General features: G+C 40.8%; 1 protein-coding gene across 3 annotated transcripts in view; it reads right to left on the bottom strand.

The window, feature by feature from the left end:
- Positions 1-22,440, bottom strand: part of MCC (MCC regulator of WNT signaling pathway) — a 370,732-nt gene that overhangs the window by 101,649 nt on the left and 246,643 nt on the right. For all 3 annotated transcript variants that reach the window (XM_014600959.3, XM_059724934.1, XM_006272103.4), the window contains one exon: positions 12,196-12,309. In XM_014600959.3, the coding sequence (XP_014456445.1) occupies positions 12,196-12,309 (114 nt within the window). The remainder of the gene's footprint in view (positions 1-12,195; positions 12,310-22,440) is intronic.

Here is a 22,440-nt window from a genome sequence, read left to right as displayed (position 1 = left end):
CAGCAGTCTCTGTCCAAATGAAGGCTGTTCTACTTTCTTTGCACAAAATAGATCTTTAACACAAGCACAGACAACATCCCATTCTGCAATGGGATTAATTTTGTTCTTAGACTAAGGGCTCAGACTTGTACCAAGTGTAATGCCACATGGATCACAAGGGGAGTGTGCTTATCAGATGGTCTTCTGAAAAAAGATGAAGAGCTAAGGGCTACTTCCTGGAACTCCAATTAGCTATATTTGGCCTTCAGGTCACACTGGCTATTACATAAAGAAGGCAACAACCTATCTGCTGACATGAAATAATGTAGTTTCTCTCCATCTTACCTCCTTCATACTTGACCAAAGAGCTTCCTCTTCTTTCAAAGTGTAAAAGTATTGGGTAGAAAGTGTCACAAAAAACCAACAGCTTCACAAAAATGTTAGACACAGGTTAAGTGCAGGAAAAATGGAAAGAAAAAGCTACTTACTGTACCTTTCTAAACCAAATTTCCTGTGATATACTTTGATGACCACAAACAGTGTCTCAGCATTATCCAGTTCAATGAATTATCTGCACAGTGTGTGTGTTTAAAAAAACAACAACCTGAAAGGACATTTCTGATAGTGTGTTTAATAATTATTTTTCTAACAATAAATAAAAAGCCTACAACAACAGATTTAATTTCTCTGTGCCCTGAAAAACTGAATAATCCTTATCCTGACTGAAGATATACTGACTCCCACTAATGGTCTCTAGCCATTCTCAGACATTATCAGACTTGCTTTCCTTCTCTCATCATTGCACCATTTTTCACAATAATCTTTATACAGTGACAAACATATAATGTGAACAACAAAGAGCAACAAATGTTTTAAAGATATCAGTGAAATGTGTGCACTGGAACTATTTCAAGTTTTGTTTAAAAGGGTCACTGGGGCAACAAAATGTGGAAATAGAAAAGGCAGAAGCAGGAACCACTAGGAGAAGCTGCCCTAGGAGAGGCCCTAGGAGAGGCTGCAAGCTGGTTTGGTGGGAAATAAGCCCAAGGATACTTGGTTGGTGTGTCCTGAAAGGTGAAGTGATTCTTCTTTAAAAAGCGTTCAAAAGCGGGGAACACAGTTTTGAATCACAGAATCTAGAGAAGGAAGGGCATATCAAGTCTATCTACCAGCCAGGATTTAATAGATTTCATAAGATTTCATAGACATTAGGGCTGGAAGGGACCTCACAAGATCATCGGGTCCCAAGGGGCAGGACATCAGCTGGGGTCAGATCACCCCAGCAAGATAAGCATCCAGGCGTTTCATAAAGGTATCCATGGTAGATGCTTGCAGCACTTCTGGGGGGAGTCTATTCCAGACTCCAGAGACTCAGACAGTAAAGAAGTTTTTCCTTATGTCTAGTCTAAAATGGTCTTCCAGCAGTTTGTGACTGTTAAACCCTGTTTTCCCTTGGGGTGCCCTGGTGAACAGATGTCCTGCCAGTTCCTGATGCACACCCCTTATATACTTGTAGGCTGCCACCAAGTCACCCCTGAGCCTTCACTTCTCCAGGCTGAAGAGTCCCATGCCTCTCAGCTTCTCCTCATAAGGCCTGTTCTCTTGACCTCTGATCATGCGTGTGGCTCTCCTCTAGACTTTCTCAAGCTTCTCCACATCCTTTCTATAGTGTGGAGCCCAGAACTGGATGCAGTACTCCAGCTGAAGCCTCATCAAGGCTGAGTAAAGCAAGAGGATGAATTCTTGGGTTTTGCTTGAGATGTATCCGTAGATGCAAGCCAGAATTTTATTTGTTTTGCTGCCTACTATTCAGTGTTTGTCCCTAGGTTGTCACACAACACAGCTTTTGGCCCAAACTTACTCTGCGTCACTCAATGTTAAAATGAACTTCCTAATATTCAATCTAAAACTGCCCTTTGCTTATTCAAGTCTGTTGTTATTAAATATCATTTCATTATGCTAAAGTATTTCACCTCATTGTTTACATCTTTCAAATATCACAAGATTTTTCATGCCCTCATCCTTTCCTAGCCAAGATGCATGTATTTAGTCCTTTTAATCCATCTTCAACTTTACAGTTATGACGTGACTCAGACTCCCCCCTTCCTCTTCATTTTTGTTCTGACCTCATATCTAGTTGTCTGACTGACATTTAAGGGCATTGCAGAGAAAGTACAAGAATAAGCCAGATTCCTGAATGGGGTTGCAACTGAAGACCAGGCACCAGAAAAAAAGTAATTTTGGTAAAGTTTTTAGGTTAAGCAAGCTAACCTTGTTCTGGGACAAACTACAAGTTGCTTCATTGAATCAATTTACCATGTCTGAGAACACCTTTGTGTTTTAGTCTCATCTTCCGTATAAGAGAGACACAACATAAAACCACCACCAGAGTATCAAGACTACGAAGTGAGAGGATAAGAGAAAATATTTCAGCCCCAGGATACCAGCTCAGCAAAAGAGTGTCATTGCCTATTAATGTATAGAAACCTACCATACACAAAACAGTAACAGCCTCATCCTTCGTGTTACCTTTACTGCACTCAGTTAGAAGATTAGACCAAATCCTAACATCAGTGCTATAGTAACAAACCCCCAGAGCCTCAGGCACCTTCATGAAGTAGAAGTAATTCCAGTAACAAAGTAATTACGGAAGAGCACAAGTCATGACCTGAATTAGTTTTAAAAAATCCCATACACACCAAAAAACCAACACCTGCCTGGCAGGCTCTAAAGAACTAACATTTTTGTCCAAACAACAGAACGTTTTAAACTGAGCGGGATTGTAGGATGTCAGACATTTTTATTTCTTAAGCTACTTTCATCCTGCCTGACATTCCCTCTTCTTCCCCAGAACTCTGCACAATGCAAATCCTACCATTCTCCACTCATCTCTATGCCCAAATCTCAAATTTATTCCAAACTAGCGTTAGCTCATAAAACTTGCACTTCAATATTAAACAAAGTTTCTCAAATTTTCTGGTTTAGAGACAATAGAAGATTCTTCCAAAAATTTCCACCAGATTTCCAAGCCAGCATCATTTTGCCTTCTCCCTTGTAGAACACTGACTCGATAGGACAACTTTTCCATTCCGAACACTTTCCAAACTTTTTTAATGAGGCTGTGATCTCAGGGGTGTTAATTCTCTTCCAGGCTTTTACAACTAATTTTTGCAGCTGCTAGACAATTAGTAATCAATTCCTTATGACACTTACATGTTGCAGAGTTCGCAGGATGGATCCATACGAATGCTAAGAAGTTAGCTGATCGTTTGCATCCTGGCATTTCCCTCACCATGTCTCCAGCCTTCTTCTAGAACAGTTTAATTACGGGACAAATCCACCACCTGTGGTAGAATCCTCCCAACTGACCACATTCCCTCCAGCATTTGCTTGTTTCTACCCCATAAATGCATTTAAATTTAAGTGGGGTGAGATACCATCAATATAGGATTGATATAGGATTTTAATATTAATTTCTAATGATTTTAGCTCACTTATTGAATGACAGAATGTGTCTTGATTTCAAGTCATTCACAGCAAAACAAAATAAAGCTGTTCCTTTTGTGAAGTCAAGTCTCCTCATCCAAAAACACAGTATGAAGTGTTTTGGATTTCCCCCTCTCTAGGCATCTGCTCTTCCACCTTCTCTTCTGTCTAGCTTACAGAGAAAGGCATACTACTGTACTGATACAGCTGGGTAATTCATGTGTGGAGAACTGTGAGGTTGCTTGTGGCATTTCCAAAGGAGTAGAACAGAGAAGAGCAGTACGTAGCTTGAAATTCTCAAATTTCAAACCCCCCACAGTTCATTTCCAAATATATTTTTTTCATGGCATCAACTGTCAATATTTTTCTTTAAAAAGAGCATAACAAAATTGCCAAGCTCTGAGATGTATGGCACATCCCGACAATGAAGGCCTTTAGAAATGTGTTCTTTTACCTGTCCTAAAGAAGAGGGGACATCGAACCAACTTTGGAAAAAGAAACATTTATAGAAATTCAACTATATGTAGTTTCTGTGTTCCCTTTTCTGCTACTGAAGACTAATCAAGCTTTAATGAATATTTTAATCCTTATAGCTCAGCTTCTCTTTTGCCACGTGTTAAAACAAGAGCATCATGAGCTTTGCCTATTTTTAGTTTTATGGATTTCTGCAAATATTTTCTTCAGAGCCAACTCCCTTCTAAAACTTCAAATTCACTAGTTTCATAAGAGTTCAAACAAGAAAAATGTCTATTTGGCAGAGGTAGGTAAACTCTATGCATGGCCATGCATTATAGCTTGGTTTAAATCAAAACCAGAAGTGGACCTGCATTCGTTTTGTATCATTTACTGTAGGTTACACATCAGAGATAGAGAAGTGCTTTTTTGTTTTGGATACAAGAGGGCTGAGTGGGTTTTTTTAGTGTTAGTTAGGATGTGCAGTAGTTTGTAGAACTATTTACAAAAAGTTATTAGTAGTGGCATAAGAAAGAAGGGACATGTGAGGAGCAGGGAGAGCAAGGCAGATTTATGAGATCCATGGATGGGGAAGTAGTAGGTGAGGTACCTGTTCTTGCTGCCTGTGCTGAAAGTCAAAAGTCACACAAGATAAATTGGGATATCTGAGGCATAGGATATGGCAACAGACAACATGCCATCTAAGGAGTGGGGAAGCTGGCCTCTGATGGTAAAATGCTTCTAGAAGAGTCACTGAACCTTGGAAGCAAATGGTCTCATGCTGACAATAGCAGACAAAGGCCACAGTTACACATACTCCGGGGGTGGGAGGTGGTACTTAATTAGAGCAGCTCCGAGAGCCACTCTAATTAAAGTGCTGCTGCATCGCCTGTATCAGCATCCTCATGTTTAAAAAAGGTGGTGGGGCACTTGAACTAAAGCTCATTTAATCCCCACTGCCATTTTTGAGCATGGGGATGCTGATACATGACGTGCAAGAGGCTCCTGGAGCATGGCAACTGCCTCACTCCAACAGACTCAATTAGTCAGACTAGAATTAAACAGGCGAGAATTCCAGCCTCTGCACTCATGTACAGATGCCCAAAAGGAGGCCTGTTGTCAACAGCAGCAAGAAAGAGGGCAGTGGATATGTTTCAGAATACAGCGAGTTACAAATAGTAGAACAAATATAAGCAACAACAACAACAACATGGGGGAAAAAACCAAAAGAAACAAAAGGGAAGGTATTATAGCTAGAAATGGAACTGATAAATATGGCAGGAGACTGATCTGAATTTTTACTGCATGACTATACTGCTTCTAGTAGCCTGGCTAGTTTGGGTACTACTGCATGGCACTGCATTGTTCTGTGTGCCCATTTTGTTCCTTCCTATTTGCCATTTGATCCCATCCCTGTAATCAGGCTTCCGTCTCTTCACTCCGCTAAACCTTCAAATTTCTCCTTTTTATATAAATTCTAAACAACTTCTCTCTCTTTCTTCTCGTGTTTGCTGTCCCTGTACTGCTGATCTCACCTCTTATTTTTCCTCCTCGTTTCTTCATTTTGGAGATAGCAAACAGAACAATTCAGGGACCAAGTCCTCTACACTCTTGTCTTCCAATGACCCTACCTCTTCTCATAGCTTTTAAACACACCTATACTCTGATGGTCTCCAAAATCACTAATGTTTCTCTCCCATGGGCCACAGACCCATTGGAGACACTGCAACTACAACAGTGAGTTTAATAATGATATGCCACAGCAGTCATCTGTTCTGATGCATATCTGAGATGTTGACTGAGCTGAAAGAAAGCCCAGAGAAGTGGTTCAATATTGGTTAAATATGGCTCATTATGGTAATTCAAATGCTATTCTTCAGTCCCTTTAAATAAAGATTCCTAGTCATTCATCTATTTGCTCTATGTCTGCAATGTATGCCAGGTGAACTTTTGAATCACATAATTATAGGACAGTAGGAGTGAAAAGGACCTCTGGAAGTTGTCTAGTCCAATTCCCAGCCTGAAGCAGCATCATCCTTATCCAAATCATCCCATACAAATCCTTGTCTAATCTATTACTAAATCTACAACCTAACCTACCACAGGTAAAGGAGGGGGACAATGACTGTCTGTGTCCTGCTGCTGCAAATGTTATCAAAACACACTTGAGAGATCCAAGAAAGAGGGTCAAGCCCTCTGCTACAGAGAAGGCAAAACAATGCCTACTCTGTACCAATCTGACCACAGGGTAAAATTCCTTCCTGACCCCAAATATAGTGATCTCTCTGATCCTGAGCAGAGGGGCAAGACCTTCTAGCCAGAAATCTCTAGGTTTTAGTCCCAGCAGAACACTTAGCACACCCTAATCAAAATCCCCAGTTTGGCTGCAACCAGTGTCCAGTGAAAAAATACCCTGTGATATGCAACAGGAGAAAAACATTCCTTCTTGGCCCCATGTGGCAACTATTCAGATTGATGAAGTGATACATTTTAGAGGTGACAGGTTTTGATGAGGACAAGAATGGTGGAGAGGGGAAGAAAAAGATGAAAAAATAATTCCAAGGTTGAGAGTTTGTATGAAGAACTGAATGCTAATGTTAATAATAAATCAAAGTGAAGGGAATACAAACAAAGAAGAAAACATGTTTTAGGCATACTCAGCTCAGGAGGACTGCAAGAATGGTCATGATGGATCATGTTTACTTTATATTTTTTAATATGGCCTCCTTATTTCCATCATCTTTTGCAATACCCTCCACACCCACCACAACTTCAAATAAAATAAACATGTGACTTTAATCCCCTTTTATTAGTGTTTTGATCTCTATAAAGGATTAAGTCCAACAATTCATTGGATCTTTTATCTGTCCTTTGGAGAGAAAAATGGGAGACAGCTGGTATTTAGTTGGGGAATACAGAACACGGGGAAGAATCACAAAGTAGTCAGACTATAACTCCCCCTACAACAAGGCATCCCTGCAGCTTTACAAGTTAAAAACTTCCATTTTTAAAATGTTGGGGTTTTTATCAGAAAACAACATGTTCTACACAATGTGGAAGCTTCATGAAAAAAACATTTAGTGGAAAACCATTTTTTGGTCCAAAAATATTTCAGCAGAAATCTGGGGACCAATTATAAAGCACTTTAGAGCACTTACATGTGCTCTTTAAGGAACTCCAGCTATTTGAAGGCAGTAATAACCAAAGGAGAATGCCCCCACAGAACAATGGATTTTCTCTCTTCCTTTGGCATCATGATACGGGATCTATTTTTCCCCACAGTCCTCTTTGTAGGTGCATGTCCTGTGGTGTTTATTTTAGGGGAGGGAGAAGAGGGCAGAGACTACTTTTCAAACACTCTGAAGCAGGGGAGCACCCCTGGGTGACACTTAAACCTCCCTGGACATTCCATTGCTGACCTCAGAGTAGCTGTTCTTAGTCAACAAAACTTTAAAAATGTATGGGAAACTGCAGAACAAGAAATCATCACAGACAGGATTGTGTTAAGTATGGTTTAATCTGAGACTATGGATTCTTATCCCATTACTTTGAACTTTTATAAACCCCTTGTCCCTTAGTGGGTTAACCTACTTTGTTTTTCACTCTCCTATCCACCTTGCCTCTCTCTGCAGTGCCTTCTCCTTTCCCCACCCCTTTCCTATGCTTTGTATTCTAATCACTCCTTTCTATTTAGTAGCTCTGCTTTCTGCAGTCCCTTCACAGCATTTGCTGAGGTAAGCCCTCTGCTTACAAAAGTGTACGCTGTAACATCTCTGATTTAGTTAGTCTATAAACATGCAAATCCCCCCTGCACTTTGCCCGACTCTAAACCAGCATGGCTAAAAACCTTTCAAAAATTGCCTCCAACCTTCTTGGCTGCTCTGATTTTCCCTGGGGTCAGCACAGAATTTGCCCTGTACCTCCTGGGCACAGACTCCTAATGGACACAATTCAGAATCTGGTCCATGTTTTGTTGTGGGTTATTTTTTTTAATAAAACAGAAAGAGTATTACCTACATTATAGTGGTTTTACCTATATTACTAATACTACCACAAATTTTTTGTTGTGGGTTATTTTTTTTAATAAAACAGAAAGAGTATTATCTACATTATAGTGGTTCTACCTATATTACTAATACTACCACAAATTATTACAACTAGAAAACCTAAACAAATTATTACAACTAGAAAAACACGTTCCTCGCCTGTTGTGTTTCTTTGCTTTTGGAAATCCTCACCATGGCAATGCATATGGACCTATTAGTTTAAATTTCATCTATTATCTATTCTTTTGGGTCAATTTCATCCTTTGGCTCTCCTGACCCAACACAATGTCATAACATTTGGCTCGTAATTACTGTGGAGGATGATTTATTTGCTTTAAAAACTGTTTTGGTTGGATTCTTAAAATTCCATATAAACAGTTTAATTGATCTTACTTCTGGTTTTTGCAAAATATACATTTGGATGAAATGCAAGTTGGCACTACCCCTAGAAACACTAAACTTTATTACTCTTATGCTGTTTACACAGTTCTCAGGACTCCCTAGGATCAACAGCCAAATATTTCACATTCGCATAACACTTTACAGACATTAAACAGTTAATGATAGAGTTTTTGCTAAAGGCAAACAAGGCAGGTAAACCCTCCCTGGTAAAAAGACTGTCATGGACGTAGGGTTTCTTTCATTGCCCTCTGACAGTGAGTAAGAACCTTGACTAGATAGACCAGTGGGAGCCAACCTTCTTGGCAGACATGGCACAAGGTAAACCCTGCACACTCCCCCAGTACCCCTCTGAACCTCTTCCCTTGCTCGACATGTTACTGTGCTTTCTGCGTTCTGCTTGATCCATTGCTCTGCCTTCTTCCACCTGTCCTACCACTGTGTTCCCTGCTCCCTCCCTGATCAGTCGCATGCCACACAAAGAGGCTGCCTATGCCACTTACAGTATATGTACAAAGACTGACCACTTCTAAAATAGACCACTCACCTGACACAATCTGGAAATTCTTAACTTCAGATTATTCCTCATCTTTCCTCAATTTCTTACTATCTTTCTCATACTAAAAAAAAGGTCTCAATGCAAAAGGACATGCAACTTTTATTGTTTAGCACTTTTGCAAACTGGAGTTACAAAATGCAATTGAACTGATCCTTAATGAATGCCTAATAGCAAGCAAAAGCAACCTGCAGCCCTGTTGATCAAATTTAGTCAATAAGGGCTACTATACAGGTGCAGGGAGCCTGCTCCAACCTGTTGGAAATCCAGTGCTTCGGAGCGACTCGATTAATCGAGTCTGCCGGAGCATGGAAATGAATGTGCTCCACCAGATTCTAGTGTCACGTGCATCAGTGTCCCCATACTGAAAAATGGCAGTGGGGCACTTTGACCTAGTGCTTGTTGGACAAGCTTTAGTTTAAAGTGCCTCACCACCATTTTTTCAGTACAAGGATGCTGATGCACATGATGATCAGGCACTTCTAATTATGGTGAATCACTTATTAAAGTGTCCTCCCCCACACACACCTGCCGAAGCATGTGTAAAAATGCCCTAAGAGACCTCTACAGAGAGGGCTTGCAACAAACATTTGAGACACTGCCGCTAAGTATTCATGCTTGGCCTGGTAGCAACACAGATTTATTCCCGTTTTAATTGACAGGCTTATGAACCTAAACAAAATATAGCACAGCATGCAGCTAGTTTAATTTCCATGGGTGAAGCTGAACCAGCAGGGTTTAATTTTTGTAGTTCTCCAGCAGCAGTTATATGCATTTATGACATCACAGGATGCGGTCATGCAAATAAAAACTGCAGTGATATAAATTCAAAAATATAACTTCACTGCAAGCAAGCATACATACATACATATACAAAAATCTAAAAAATTAGTACTATATAACATAATGAAAGCCAAACCTTAATGCATTTAATGTGTGTTAAGTACCAAATCAAAAAAGGTACATGCCAACAGGGAATCATCATTTATGGTGGTGTTTCGAATGGGGTCGCTCAGGCATTGATAGTAAGCCCAAAGCCATTCAATTATTTTATCAAGGATCTGGAAGTAAACATAAAACTATGGCAAAATCTGTAGATGCCAGATTGGAAGAAGCAGTAAATAGTAATAAGGGCAGGGGAGACTTAAAGAATGCCTGAACAGCTTGGTAAATTAATCCCCATTCAAACAAAGGGCACACTTTTGTATCAAATTGTATCTCAGAATGGGGGACTCTCTTGAGAAGCACAAACTCAGAAGAATTTTAGGGATCGGAATGATCAATGTGAATTCCCATAGAGATGCTGTGGCAAAAGGATTATTGTGAACTTTGGGTATATAAATGGGGGGAGTAAAGAGTAGGGAGATGATTTTACCTCTCTATGCCAGTGATACTCAACCAGGGTGCTATGGCATCCTACGCTACCACAAGTCCCTATTAAAACTGCCATGGGGTGCTGTGCAGTATTAGCACCGTTAGACATGAAAACCTATACAATTCACAAGATGAACCCAGAGATTTTCCCTAAATAAGAATCTACCATGTCAAAAACATTCTGACTTGTTTTGATCTTTTTGAGTTCTCTGCCACAGAATAATTACTTTATTATTTTTCTGTAGTTTAAAAAGGAGCGAAAGCAAAGAGACGGCATTTTCTGAGAAGTGTTTTGAGTCTAACAGGGGGTGCCTTGACTCTAAAAAAACCACTGCTCTATGATGAGACTACTCCTAAAATACAGAACTGTGGGTACAGTTCTACTGTTGTTTTTAAAAGGAGGTTGAAGAACTTGGAGAGTATGAAAATAGAGCAGTGAAAAATTATTCAAGGGCTGGAGAAAAAGCCCTGGAATACAGTGGCGATGCAAAGGTGTGCACATGCAACCCGAGAGCGCTGCTGCACCCCTTGACAGGCCATGCTCTGCATTTAGGTGATGGGCGGGGGGGGCCAGCGGGAGTGCCGATGCCCCCCCCCCCCCCCCCCGTGAGCGCCAGCAGGGGAGTGGGAGCACTGCAGCCACTTCCAGAAGCCAGTGAGTGAGACTGGCCGTGGGGGGACCCCCCCGCCAGTCGGCAGGATCAGCTGTGTGGTATCCCCTGCTCCCAGTCCTGACTGGTTGCTGGGGGGGCACATCCCGCCCTCCCCCGCCCCTGCGCGCCAAGTAAGGTGGCACCAGTTGCCCATGCTGGAATATGAACTCTTTGTATCTCTATTCATTTACCTTATAAAAATTATTATTTGAAACTAAGTACCACCATGGGAAAAAAAATGCTGGTTATTAAAGGACTCTAATCTAGCAGAAAAGGTGCAACAAAAACCAACATCTGGGATTTAAAGCCACATTCAAATTAGAAATTAGGCACAAAGTTTTCCTAAACAGTGAGGGTTATTAGTTCCAAACTACCAATGATGGCATCTCAACTTCGTGATGTCTTCGTATCAAGACTGGATGACAACCCTTAGCCAAACACAAGCTCCTGGGTTCCATACAGGGGTAACTGGGTGAAATACTTAACAACCAGTGACATATTCAGAGTCAGATTAGATAATCTAATGGCCCCTTCTGGCGCTAAACTCTAAGAAACTAAGTACATTTTTATATTTAAGTCAATGGAGGGTATATGAAATGTGTAAGAACAATAGCCTTTGCAGACAAATGTTCCGTGCCTAAAGAAGACATGCAACACAGAAAGCTATAGTTCAAATGTTATCACACCCTTTCTCTGCTTGTCTTTATTCTTCTCTGAAAGAACTCTTTTTTAAGAGTTCAGATCTTATTCCTATTTAATCTTTGGCTTCTTTACTGAGCATCAGTTATAAGGGTGATCATATTGATGTTGAAACCTGCCCATTACAAACTTGACTAGAGACAGTCAAATCATTTCTCCCGGACTAGTGAGCAACTACAGAGTAACAATGACTTTTGATCACTACTAATCTTAGCTGGATTTGTATTGACCAAGAAGTTAAAGGCTGCACGGTTAGTCACTCAAGCCAATCAGATCTTGCATCTATTTATATTTTCTAATCTATTTTAAAATATTCCCTATTACTTCTGATTGTTTATGCTAGCTTTGAACCAAAAAAGTTCAAGAAATAATTCAATTAGCTCAAGTTATGCCATTAGAACATACAAACTTAAATAAATAAAATCTGTGGCAAAAAAAAAAAATTCTTCATGTTTCTGTTACGGTGCATTTTACTCCCTTTTTCTGTTTGAAAGGGGAAAAAAAACAACCTTTGAATAGCCCATTTTCAGCATCTTCAGCCACCACTCACCTGTGCCTTTGCCAATTTCTTTTCCAACAGGTCCCGTTCCCTTTCTGTTTGTTGCAATCGTTTATTAAGCTCCACTATGTCTCCTTTTAGTGATGCCAGGGCTGCTAAATGGAGCTGTAAAACAATCAAAATATATCCAGGTTAAACTATACCACTTATAAAATACCAGATCTGGACATAATTTAGATAAATAGAATAGGAATGGGTCTTCTGTATACACTGACTACTGTGGGCATTCCCACTTCAGAACCAAGATGTAACCAGAACAAAGTTTAAAAATAATCAACTAGTAAAAATAATCCGCACGTTAAGAAATGCCTGGAACTCTCCACTTTTTACATAAGCTCCTCATACGAACACACACCTCGCCAAAATAAATACAATGCAGCATAATATAGCTTAAAGTCTAGGTATATTAGCTTTTCAACACTACCTCCACAGAAGCTAGATCAGAGACTTGTTATGAAGACCCCCCCCTGAAATGCTGGCTCAAAGTCTTGTATTCTAAAGGAAGGTGGAATATGCTTTAAACACCTGAATGATTTCCAACACAGCCTGCCAGCTTGCTAGAAAGAACAACGGGGATACAGCAGAGTTCGATATGTTACTTTGCAAATAACAGAAATGCCACTTCAGAGCTACTACCATTCAGAAGTTGTCATTTTCCCCAGGTCTCTTGTTGGTGAGTCTGAACAAGTAAAATTACAGAAGTTCAACAGAAGGACTCAAACTGCATTTCACTCTTTTGATATTTTATTTGAATTAAATAATTATACTAGTGACAAATATGTCCTTATAACAGTGGTTCTCAACAGTTTTTGATTCAAGGCAACCCTCAGAAATTGCCAGCTTTTAGTTTTCACTTGTTTTTTGACTGCAGATAAATAGTAAAGCAATTTTTCTGCTGCAAAGAACTCAGAAAGACCACAACAGGGTAGAATGGTTTTAACACTATGGATTCCTATTTGAAGTCTCTGGGCATATCTTGAGAAACATGTCTGCATACTTAACAGCGTTACCATTGCTTGGTACCCCATGGTACCCCTGAAAGGATCTCAAGGCACCCTGGATGACAATCACTGCTTTATAACCTGCAACTGCCTTAAAAACTGTAGCTTGGTGATTAAACACAGTTTATTTCAAGATATCGATTCCAAACACTTTTGGATACTCCTTTGAATCTGCAACTTAGGTCTGCTGTCTCAGGGCTGTTGCCTTCTGCATTTTACTCTTGTATAAACAAATATGATAATCTCCAATTAGAATACTAGAAATTAAAATGCAGTGCACACAAGTACCAGAGAATATGCTATTAGTAGCTAAACCAAAAGATTGAGAAAGCACCCAGAAACAAAGAGAAGAACCAAAAAAACTGGTAGGGATTGCGAGGTGGAATTGACAATTCATATCTATCTGAGGGCATGTGGAAATGGATGACAGGCTCAGATAACTGGAACAAATGGACACCCTAAGAAGAGTCAAAAAAGATTTTTATTTGGATAACATTAAAAATCCATCACTTTCTCCTGTATTCCCAATTACCCAGTTCATAGCTGGGAAAAATGCATCATGGGCCCATGATGGTAAATACAACTAAAATGCCTAAGAAAAAAACCAGCGAGTAATACTGAAGTTCATCTTTGTAGCACTGGAGGAACACTTCTAAGTTATATTGGGTGAGAAAACAAAACTGACCTTTCACAATAGATGAAATAGTAAAGCAAATATTGCTGAGTTGCCAAGACAAACCTTTCTCTTAAGGCCAGACTCCTCCTCTTTCTCACTGGGCTGACATTTTGTTAGGAGGGTTTCCTTTATATTATTTTTATTGTTCTACCTCCATTCAAACTGTTAATGAGTCTGGTTCTAATATAATTTGAATTATAACAACCCCCCTTCCAAAAAGCCCCCCAACAACAACAAAACCCCAAAACCACCAAATCCAATGCTGGGAACCAGTAAGCCCGCAGCTGCTCAGATGTCTGGAGGGATGAAAAGTTTTTTTTCTGCAAAGGAAGACTGAGATGGATCCAGCAACTGCATCCTTTGTATACAGCATTGAGTACTTCAAGATGTCAGTTTGGGTTTCGAGACTAGTATTTTTGCCATAATTTTTCAGCTGTAAACGCTGCAGTTTTCATTTCAGTTTGGGTCAGAGGCTGAGGAGACTCATTTGACAGCTGGATGTCTTCAGCTGCTTTTTGTTCAAACACAATTCTATCATGACAGCTACATGCTTAAAAAAAAATAAAACTGTAAACATCTCTTATTTTTTTTAAATGCTGCAAAAGGATTTGGTACTTATGAAAGGAGCAGTTTACAGCTATTGAGGAAAGGCATTATATATATACCCCTCTTCCAAATATGTGGGCCAGTACACCTCAATTATCACTTCAAAACTGCCTATGCCAGTGAAATGTTTGGGATGTTCCTGATAACTTCTTCCAGCCATGGTGAAATATATAATATTTTTAGGATGTGGTCAAACCAAGCTGATTTTCACTGACTAAATCTGACCCAGTTTTGGAATCCTGGTCCCAGTCACTGTACCATGTGGTTCCCTTGGTAGAGGTTTTTCTTGATTGCACTTCAATATCTCAACACCAACTGCAAAACTCTATGCTAACCTGCAGATTGAGACGCATTTGTCATTTTTTTCTCCCTTCAGTTCTCTGGGTCTGATTCTGCTCTCACATTCATTTGACAAAATTCTTTACATTATTCTCCCAAATCTCCTTTTCAATTATTCCAATCATTGCTGGCCTGAGCATACAGCAATTTGGCTGACCCATTCCTTGATTTTACTGATCCTGATATCCAGCAGCTAACAATTACCAGGACTGAGATACATCAATGAACATGACACCACCCACCCACCTTTCTAAATAATCAGTTTCTAGCACTATTGTCCTCATCCCTCGGTGTCTGGATCTCTACCCTTCATTCTGGATACAGATTTCTCTTGGTGACTTGATCCTGGCACTATCCCATTTCTTTTCAGTATCTTCACTTTAGCATCAGGGAGGCTTCTGCAGAACCAAGAATCTGTGTTAAGTTACTAGTAGATTGCTTCCCATCTCACTTAAGCTACCATAATTTATTTCTTTCCCATTGTTGCTATAACTCCAGTCCTAGTTGCTAGAACATTGAAAAAAATTTACCAGGCACCTGTTAACCAGAGGCCAATGATAAAGGTGAGGTCTAATTCTGGAAGCCCAGAGGCAACAACTCCAGTGCTCCAACTAAATGGCAGAAGAAGGCCATGGAAAAGATGCTGTCTTGCCCAGGTTAAAAAATTCATAGACTTTTTTTTTACTTTAGGTCACCCATACTTTGGAGAAGGGAACTGAAATCTGACATGTGGTAGCCCTTGTCTCAGGGATATGCCCTTTATCATCATTGTGGAAAAATCACCCAAATCTGGCTAAGTTATTAAAGACTTTTAAAAAAATTGCAGTTTCACATGATGAGTAGAGATCACTTGGATTTAAGTGGCTAAATTCCTACTACCCTATGTTCCCTTGCAACTGTAACTATGGGCTTTGTTACATTTGAGCATTTGAATTGAGAAAAGGGAGCCTGTCTCCTGTGGTAGCAATGCCATGTGGATGAAGCATGGAGCATAAAGATGACTGACTCAAATGCAGAAAGGCCAAAAGCCAGACTTGGATATAGGGTACCATGCAGAGTGCAAAATGGAGCAAGGTAAGCAAGAATAATGGAACTGAAACAGAGGCAGGACTCAGAGGCAGACAGGTTGTGCTAAGTAATGAACATTTATTTCCAGGTTGTGAAAGGAAACCTGAAGTTTTTCCCCAGGTCTCACCCTTCTTTTGCTGTCAGCAAATGTCTGATAACTAAGGCGGTGTCCCAACCCCTCTATGGGACTGGTCCAGATAAAAAAAGAGAAAGTTACTAGTGTGATGATGAACCACTCTGTCAATTCAAGTAATAGAAATCTATTTGTGCATCTAAAGGTTTTGTTACATTTTATTAAAGAGGACATCATAATGCCTACATGCCAAGGAGCAAAGTATGATTGTGTAAAAACTTTAATTCTGGCTCTTCCTATGCTTGACTTCACAGCCTCAATAATATATTTACTGTAGAGTGTGGGGGTGTGTATGTATGTACATACATATTACACATGCATATATTTTAAATTAAAGCTTAAATGCTAGAGAATTTGTGCCTCTTTGGTACCATGGGACCTTTTTTGGGGAAATGCCTTTTTTTTCCACTTGCCAGAGGGGTTTAGGGGAGTTGATTTTTCAAGCACTATATTTATTTTCTTTGTTCACTCTTGTTATGGCACTAGTCACTCTACATCTATTTGTGCACTTTTCTGAGAGACCTAATTGGCTCTTGACATTAATTCTCAAGTATTTCACAAGTTAACATTACATGTTTAACAAAAATAAAGTGGGAAATGTTTTTGAGAAAAGTCTTTCCAGTGTTTTGACCCGCTGTCACAGATCACGATTTGGCTCATTAGATTCATGGAACTCCTATCATCGTTAAGCACTGCCCTCATTCTATAGTTCAAATAACAGCTACAATTCTTTAAGTTACATAAACTGCTGTTACATAAGTAAATAAGGAAACATCTTTTTTACACATTGTAATTCAATAATCAACAACTACTTTTCTAATTAAATACAGCCAGCCCCCACTTAATGCTGTTTTGCTTAGCGCTATTTCACTATAATGCTCATTTTACATTGATACCTAATTCCACTTAGCACTCAGTGAGTTTCGTTATGATGCTCATGGGCATTGTACAGATGGCAGCAAGGAGCGTACATTAGCACCACAGTGCATCGATGGTGTGCAGCCTCATTGCACAATTTAGTGCCAATTTTTTGTGTTGCCACGTTGGTTCGTCAAAACAAAAAAAAAAAGGTTTTGCTCAACATTATTTCACTGAATGCTTAGTTTTTCAGGAACCAATTAAGAGCGCAAAGCAGGGGTTGCCTGTACTAGCCCAACAGCTCTCATACACAAGAATAAAAGGTAAGGGATAAGAGGACGCTTAATTTAAAAATCATATTAAAAAAACAGATTTCCTCATCTGTGCTATTAGTAAGACTTGAAACCATCAGTGCTGAAAGGTGGTATCTTTTCACTATATATATTTATTTTCTTTTTGCAATTCAATCAAAGACTAGGTAATTTCACCTTGGTTTCTAACACCTTACTTCAATGTGGTAAATTCTTTTGAGTGAATGCAATTTCAGACTAGTATTTGTACCAACTAGTACTTGAACAGGGGTGGGCAATTATTTTGGCTGGAGAGCCACTGAACGAGCTTTGGTGACCTGTCCAGGGCCATATGGGTAGTCCCACCCCCTAACTGTTGCCCTGCCCCCAGTCACCTTATTGGGACCAGAAGTCCCACCCCCAAACCCCTGACCTTTGCCACCAGAAGTTCCTCCCTTTGCTTCCCCAGAAAGGGGTGTGTGTGTGTATGTGTATATGTATGGTGAGGTGTGTGTGTGTGTGTGGGGGGGTGTCTGTGTGTATGGTGGAGCATAAGGTATGTCGGGGTGTGTGTATATGTTGGTGGGGGTTGTGGGGACAAGGTGTGGGTGTATGACATTTGTGGGGTGTGAGGGAGAGTGGGGGGTGTGGGGATCCCCACAAACTGCCCCACATGATGCGCAGCCCCCAATGCTGGCAGCAGTAGCAGGTCGGGGTGTTCAGGGCACTGGCACTCAGCAGGGCATGGCTCCAGCCAGTGCTGGGTATGGAGGCGAAGAGCTCAGCCTACCCAGCCAACTCTATCGTGGGGGCTCTGCAGAGTGCGATGGCAGATCCTGCACTCGCACCCAGGGGAACCCTGTCTTCCCCACTCCCTGCCGCAGGTCCCTGGAATCGCAGGTAAGCAGGGGGCAAGGCTCCCTCCACTCCCTGTGGAGTCTGGGGACCTGTGGCAGGGGGTGGGAAAGGCAGCTGGCTCCAGCGTAGGGTTTCTCCTGGTGCGAGTGCAGGTGCGCTGCGCAGAGCTCCTGTGATAGTGTTGGCTGGGCAGGCTGTGCTCCTCGCCCCTGTGTGCAGCACTGGCCAGAGCCATGCCCTGGCTGGCCACCAGGGCCTGCACCAGGCATAAGCACCCTGAGCACCCCTGCCTGCTGCTGCTGCTGGCAATGGGGGCTGCTCACAATGTGGGGGAGTGTGTGGGGTGTCCCCACACCCTCCCTCACAACCACACCCTGCCCAGTCAAGCTGCCGCCAGCCCCACGCTCCTGCCCAGCTGCAGTTCCCCCACCTCTCCACCCCTCTACCCCACCTCTTGCCCAAAGCGAGCAGGATACCTGGGAAGCTGAGCAGGTTCCCATGGAGTGGCTGCAGCAGGGGCAGCAGGAGCCCTACCTGGAGGCTGTGTGTTGGCCAGGGCAGGCCCTTCCACCTGTGAGGGTGGGAGTGAAGTGCAATAGGGTTGGCAGGGGTGTGTATAAGTGGGTGCCTCGCTCCCACCTTTACGGACAGGAGAGCTGGGCAGAGCACATTTGTTGGTGGGTGCCCACGGGCCAGATAAAAGTGTCTTTTCAGTTAGCCTATAAAATGCACCTCTCCCTTGCCTTAGGATAGTTTAGTTAGGGATAATCCTGCTCTGAAGGGAGAGGAAAGATGCTGGATTAGATGACTTCCTGAGGTCCCTCCCAACCCTACTTTCTATGACCCATCTCTAAATTATCTTGTTTGGCCAATGGCAGTCTTTACTGTTGACGTAGCATCTAGCACAATAGCTGATCCACCACTGGGGAATATAGATAATGTTTAGTTCATGTACTGTAACAGAAACAACATAAAGCCAAGTAAAAATGGTTGTGTGTGATCTTAGTATTGTTTCCCTTGTCCTCCTTTTATCTCACTTTTAACACACTGGTTGCATCTTATCTTGATCTGGCTCTAAAAGTGCTTATGTCAGGGACTGTTTTTTACTCTTATAGAGAGGAATTCCAGTAACTAGGGCTGCTAGGTACTGCTGTAATACAAAAGAATGAGAAACTCAACGAAGGGCTAAAATGAACAAAGAGGATATGAGGTGAAACTAGAATTTTCATTTGTTTCGTTCAGAAAGTAGACTTCAATAATCCAAGTTATCTGAGACACAAAAATGCCATTAAAAAAAAATCAAAAAAAATCACAGTTTCCCTTTAAGGAAAACTAATTTATTTGTCAAGCAAGCCATAGCTGCGATTCTGTGGCACCGAATACTGACAGGATATGAAAATTGGGGGAGGCAGGGAGAAGAGAATGGAGGCAGCCAAGTGAGATACCATTTTCTTCTGAGTGAACAATAACAGATGAGGCAGCGTTACTGAAAGACACATAAAGCTCAAGGTGGGCTGAATCTTAATGGCATAAAATTACAAAACATATTAAAGACACAGCAGTTCATAACAATTAAGACTGTATAACCAGACACCATTACTGTTTTAGTGTGCATTAAATACGGATCCAAGCCCTTAGGTTGCAACTCCCAGGGAGAATTACATGAGCACAAGTAAGAGAGCTCTCGGACAAGGCCTTCATTGTTCATAAATGCTTCTATTGATCTAATTTAGAAGGTATTGAATTCTCACATTCTACAGAAATAAATAAATGTAGTAGTGAAGAACACAATCAATCCAGCAGAGCAGGCAAGACCAATGTATTTTACGGTGATGATTGAAATGGCTCAAAATAGTCCTCTGTTATTTTTTTATTTTTTAAACCTCAACCACTGTCCAAGGAAAGTAGAATTTTTCTCCTAAAAGAACTCATATCTGTATGTGCTATGCTGCACATCTTAGCTCAGAAGCCATGGTTTCTATTAAATTTAATTACAAAGGCACAAACATGCATGTGACTCAGGCATACATATGCCACGCACAACCCCTCTCTAGTCTTCCAGCCAGCTCAGCTCAGCTCAGCTCAGCTCAGCTCAGCTCAGCTCAGCTCATTGCTTGTGTGCCTGCGGGGCAGTGATAATTACAATTACCCACTTGAGCACAGAATTCTTGTAAGCTACAATGCCTTGCCAGCTCACAAGAAGCAAGAAAACTGAGAAGGAACAAAAAGCTGGGAGGTCTACACTAGCTCCTGGGATTGGCTTCGGATTAGCGCCAGTTCAGCAGCAGTGGAAGGCCCCTTCCCTGGCAACATTAAAAGCAGAGTTGACTGGTGCACAAGGACATAACATCTTATGGCAGAACTCCACCCACATTCATTTAATTTATTTAAACGATAATGGTCACCATTAATGTGGTGGCATTTGCAAATACCCACTGTACACTGATACATCAGTACAAGGGAAAAACGTGCATGATTGCTAGAGATAGTAACTACTAAAAAGTTATTATGTATCAGATATCAATTGTAGCAAAATGCGGCTTAAAAAGCAGCAGCATAAATATAGGCAAAAGGTTCCTGATCTTGACTCCTGACTCCTTTGTGACCTTGAGTAAATCATTTCAAGCCTCTGACTTAATTTCCTCATTAGTAAAAATGTGAATAAAAGATACCTACTTCCATGTCCCACAGGGGTACAGTAAACATTGGTTAATGACTTACTGTTTGCACAGTGCTCTAAACACATTGTTTGCACTGGGCTTTGTGAACTGCTCTAAGTCAGCATGATTAATATTAACGTTTGCAGAGAGGAAGTTATTTATATATATATATTTAAAGATTACTGACACCCAAACAAGGACAGATGCAATGTCAATGTGGACCAAATAAGAATGGAGCACAGGGAAATAGAAAGTCTACTGGGTGTGTGATGAGTATGTTGGAAGAATGCCTGTGAGGTCCTGGACTGAATTCTGGCAGACAATATTATGAACTCAGAGGTTTACTGGCAAGAGGAAACCATAGAAAGAGACTTCTGTTGACTTCAGTGGGTTGCTGATGAGGACTTCTAGTGGCAAAAACCATAAACTATAGAAATCATAAACAAAGAAGAGCTACTTATGAAGCTAACCACCTACAGAGCATTTTACACATTTTGAAACAGCCATTTATCCTGATGTATTTTGTCAGTGAACTTGATGCATACTTACAGTTTTCCTAAACAGAAAGCATCACATCTCAAATGAAATAACTAAAAATAGTTGCGCTAATGACATGATTTTACTATCTGCAGTGATGTTAGTCTCAAATATAGCAAATGCAGAAAGGGAACCTACAAGTATCTGTCCATGCATGGTATAAAATGAGTTGATCATCCCAATTGCCTTCCCCTTCTGTCCCCCTGAGCTGAGTTACTGTAACAAAAATTCAAAAAGCCACAAAAACATCACAACAGTGGTGTGTTGGGGGTTGTGCAGACAACATCCTCATACATTAAAAGTAGGGCTTTAGCCTATGGAAGCTTATGCCTTTCTGAACAAGTTAGTCTTTAAGATGTCACCCTGCCTTCCTTTTTCCCTTATATATTAAAAGAAAAGAATACCCAACTGTGTTATTAAAACTGTGTATTATCTTGACACAGCCAATTACTGTCTGACCACCTTAGTTGTTAGTACCTCTCCTTTCACCTTTCCACCATCCTCATTTACCTTAGAGTACAGACAGGGGCTGCACTTTGTTTTTCCAGCCTGTAAGCACTACAACTCAAAAAGCAAACAAACTCTCAATTGGATCCAAGAGCCAAATAAAACAAACCCCCTCAATTTTAATAATTCTACCAAATTGCAATCTCAAACTGCCATGGCAACATGTGAAATTCCATGAAGTTTGAGGCAGGACACAGAGTTGCCTCTGACTGCTAAAAATGCAAAATGCAAGTGGACTTTCATCTAGAAGTGAAGAAACAGCAAGAGAATAATAAATACTGGTTAAGCATCTCTCAACCCTCCTTCAGAAAGAGAGAAGCTGCCAGGTGGAAATAACTAAAAGCGATAAGCACTAAAGGGAAAAACCAGTGTGTATTATACATTTTTATAGGGCATTGTGCATGACATGCACTGGAACAACGATAATCACATTTTTAATATCAATAAAGGAATTTGACCCACTCAGGATTTTGAATTTAGGAACTTAAATATTTAAGACTTTACACGTATCAGGACTTTGCCATTCGTGAACTTCACTGGAAACTGAATATTTTGCAGTATATCCAACCAATCTATACTGCCATATGGGATAAAGGGAAGAAGACTGCAGACAGGGTTCAGGAAATACTGGCATTACTCTGTTTTTGCAGATGACCATTAATTTGTAGACACATAGACACGTGGCTGTACAGTAATGCACACA

Source organism: Alligator mississippiensis, chromosome 3 (assembly GCF_030867095.1).
Source record: "Alligator mississippiensis isolate rAllMis1 chromosome 3, rAllMis1, whole genome shotgun sequence".
Classification (NCBI taxonomy): Eukaryota; Metazoa; Chordata; order Crocodylia; family Alligatoridae; genus Alligator; species Alligator mississippiensis.
Note: the sequence above shows the minus strand (reverse complement) of the source record. Positions and strands in the feature narration are given on the sequence as shown.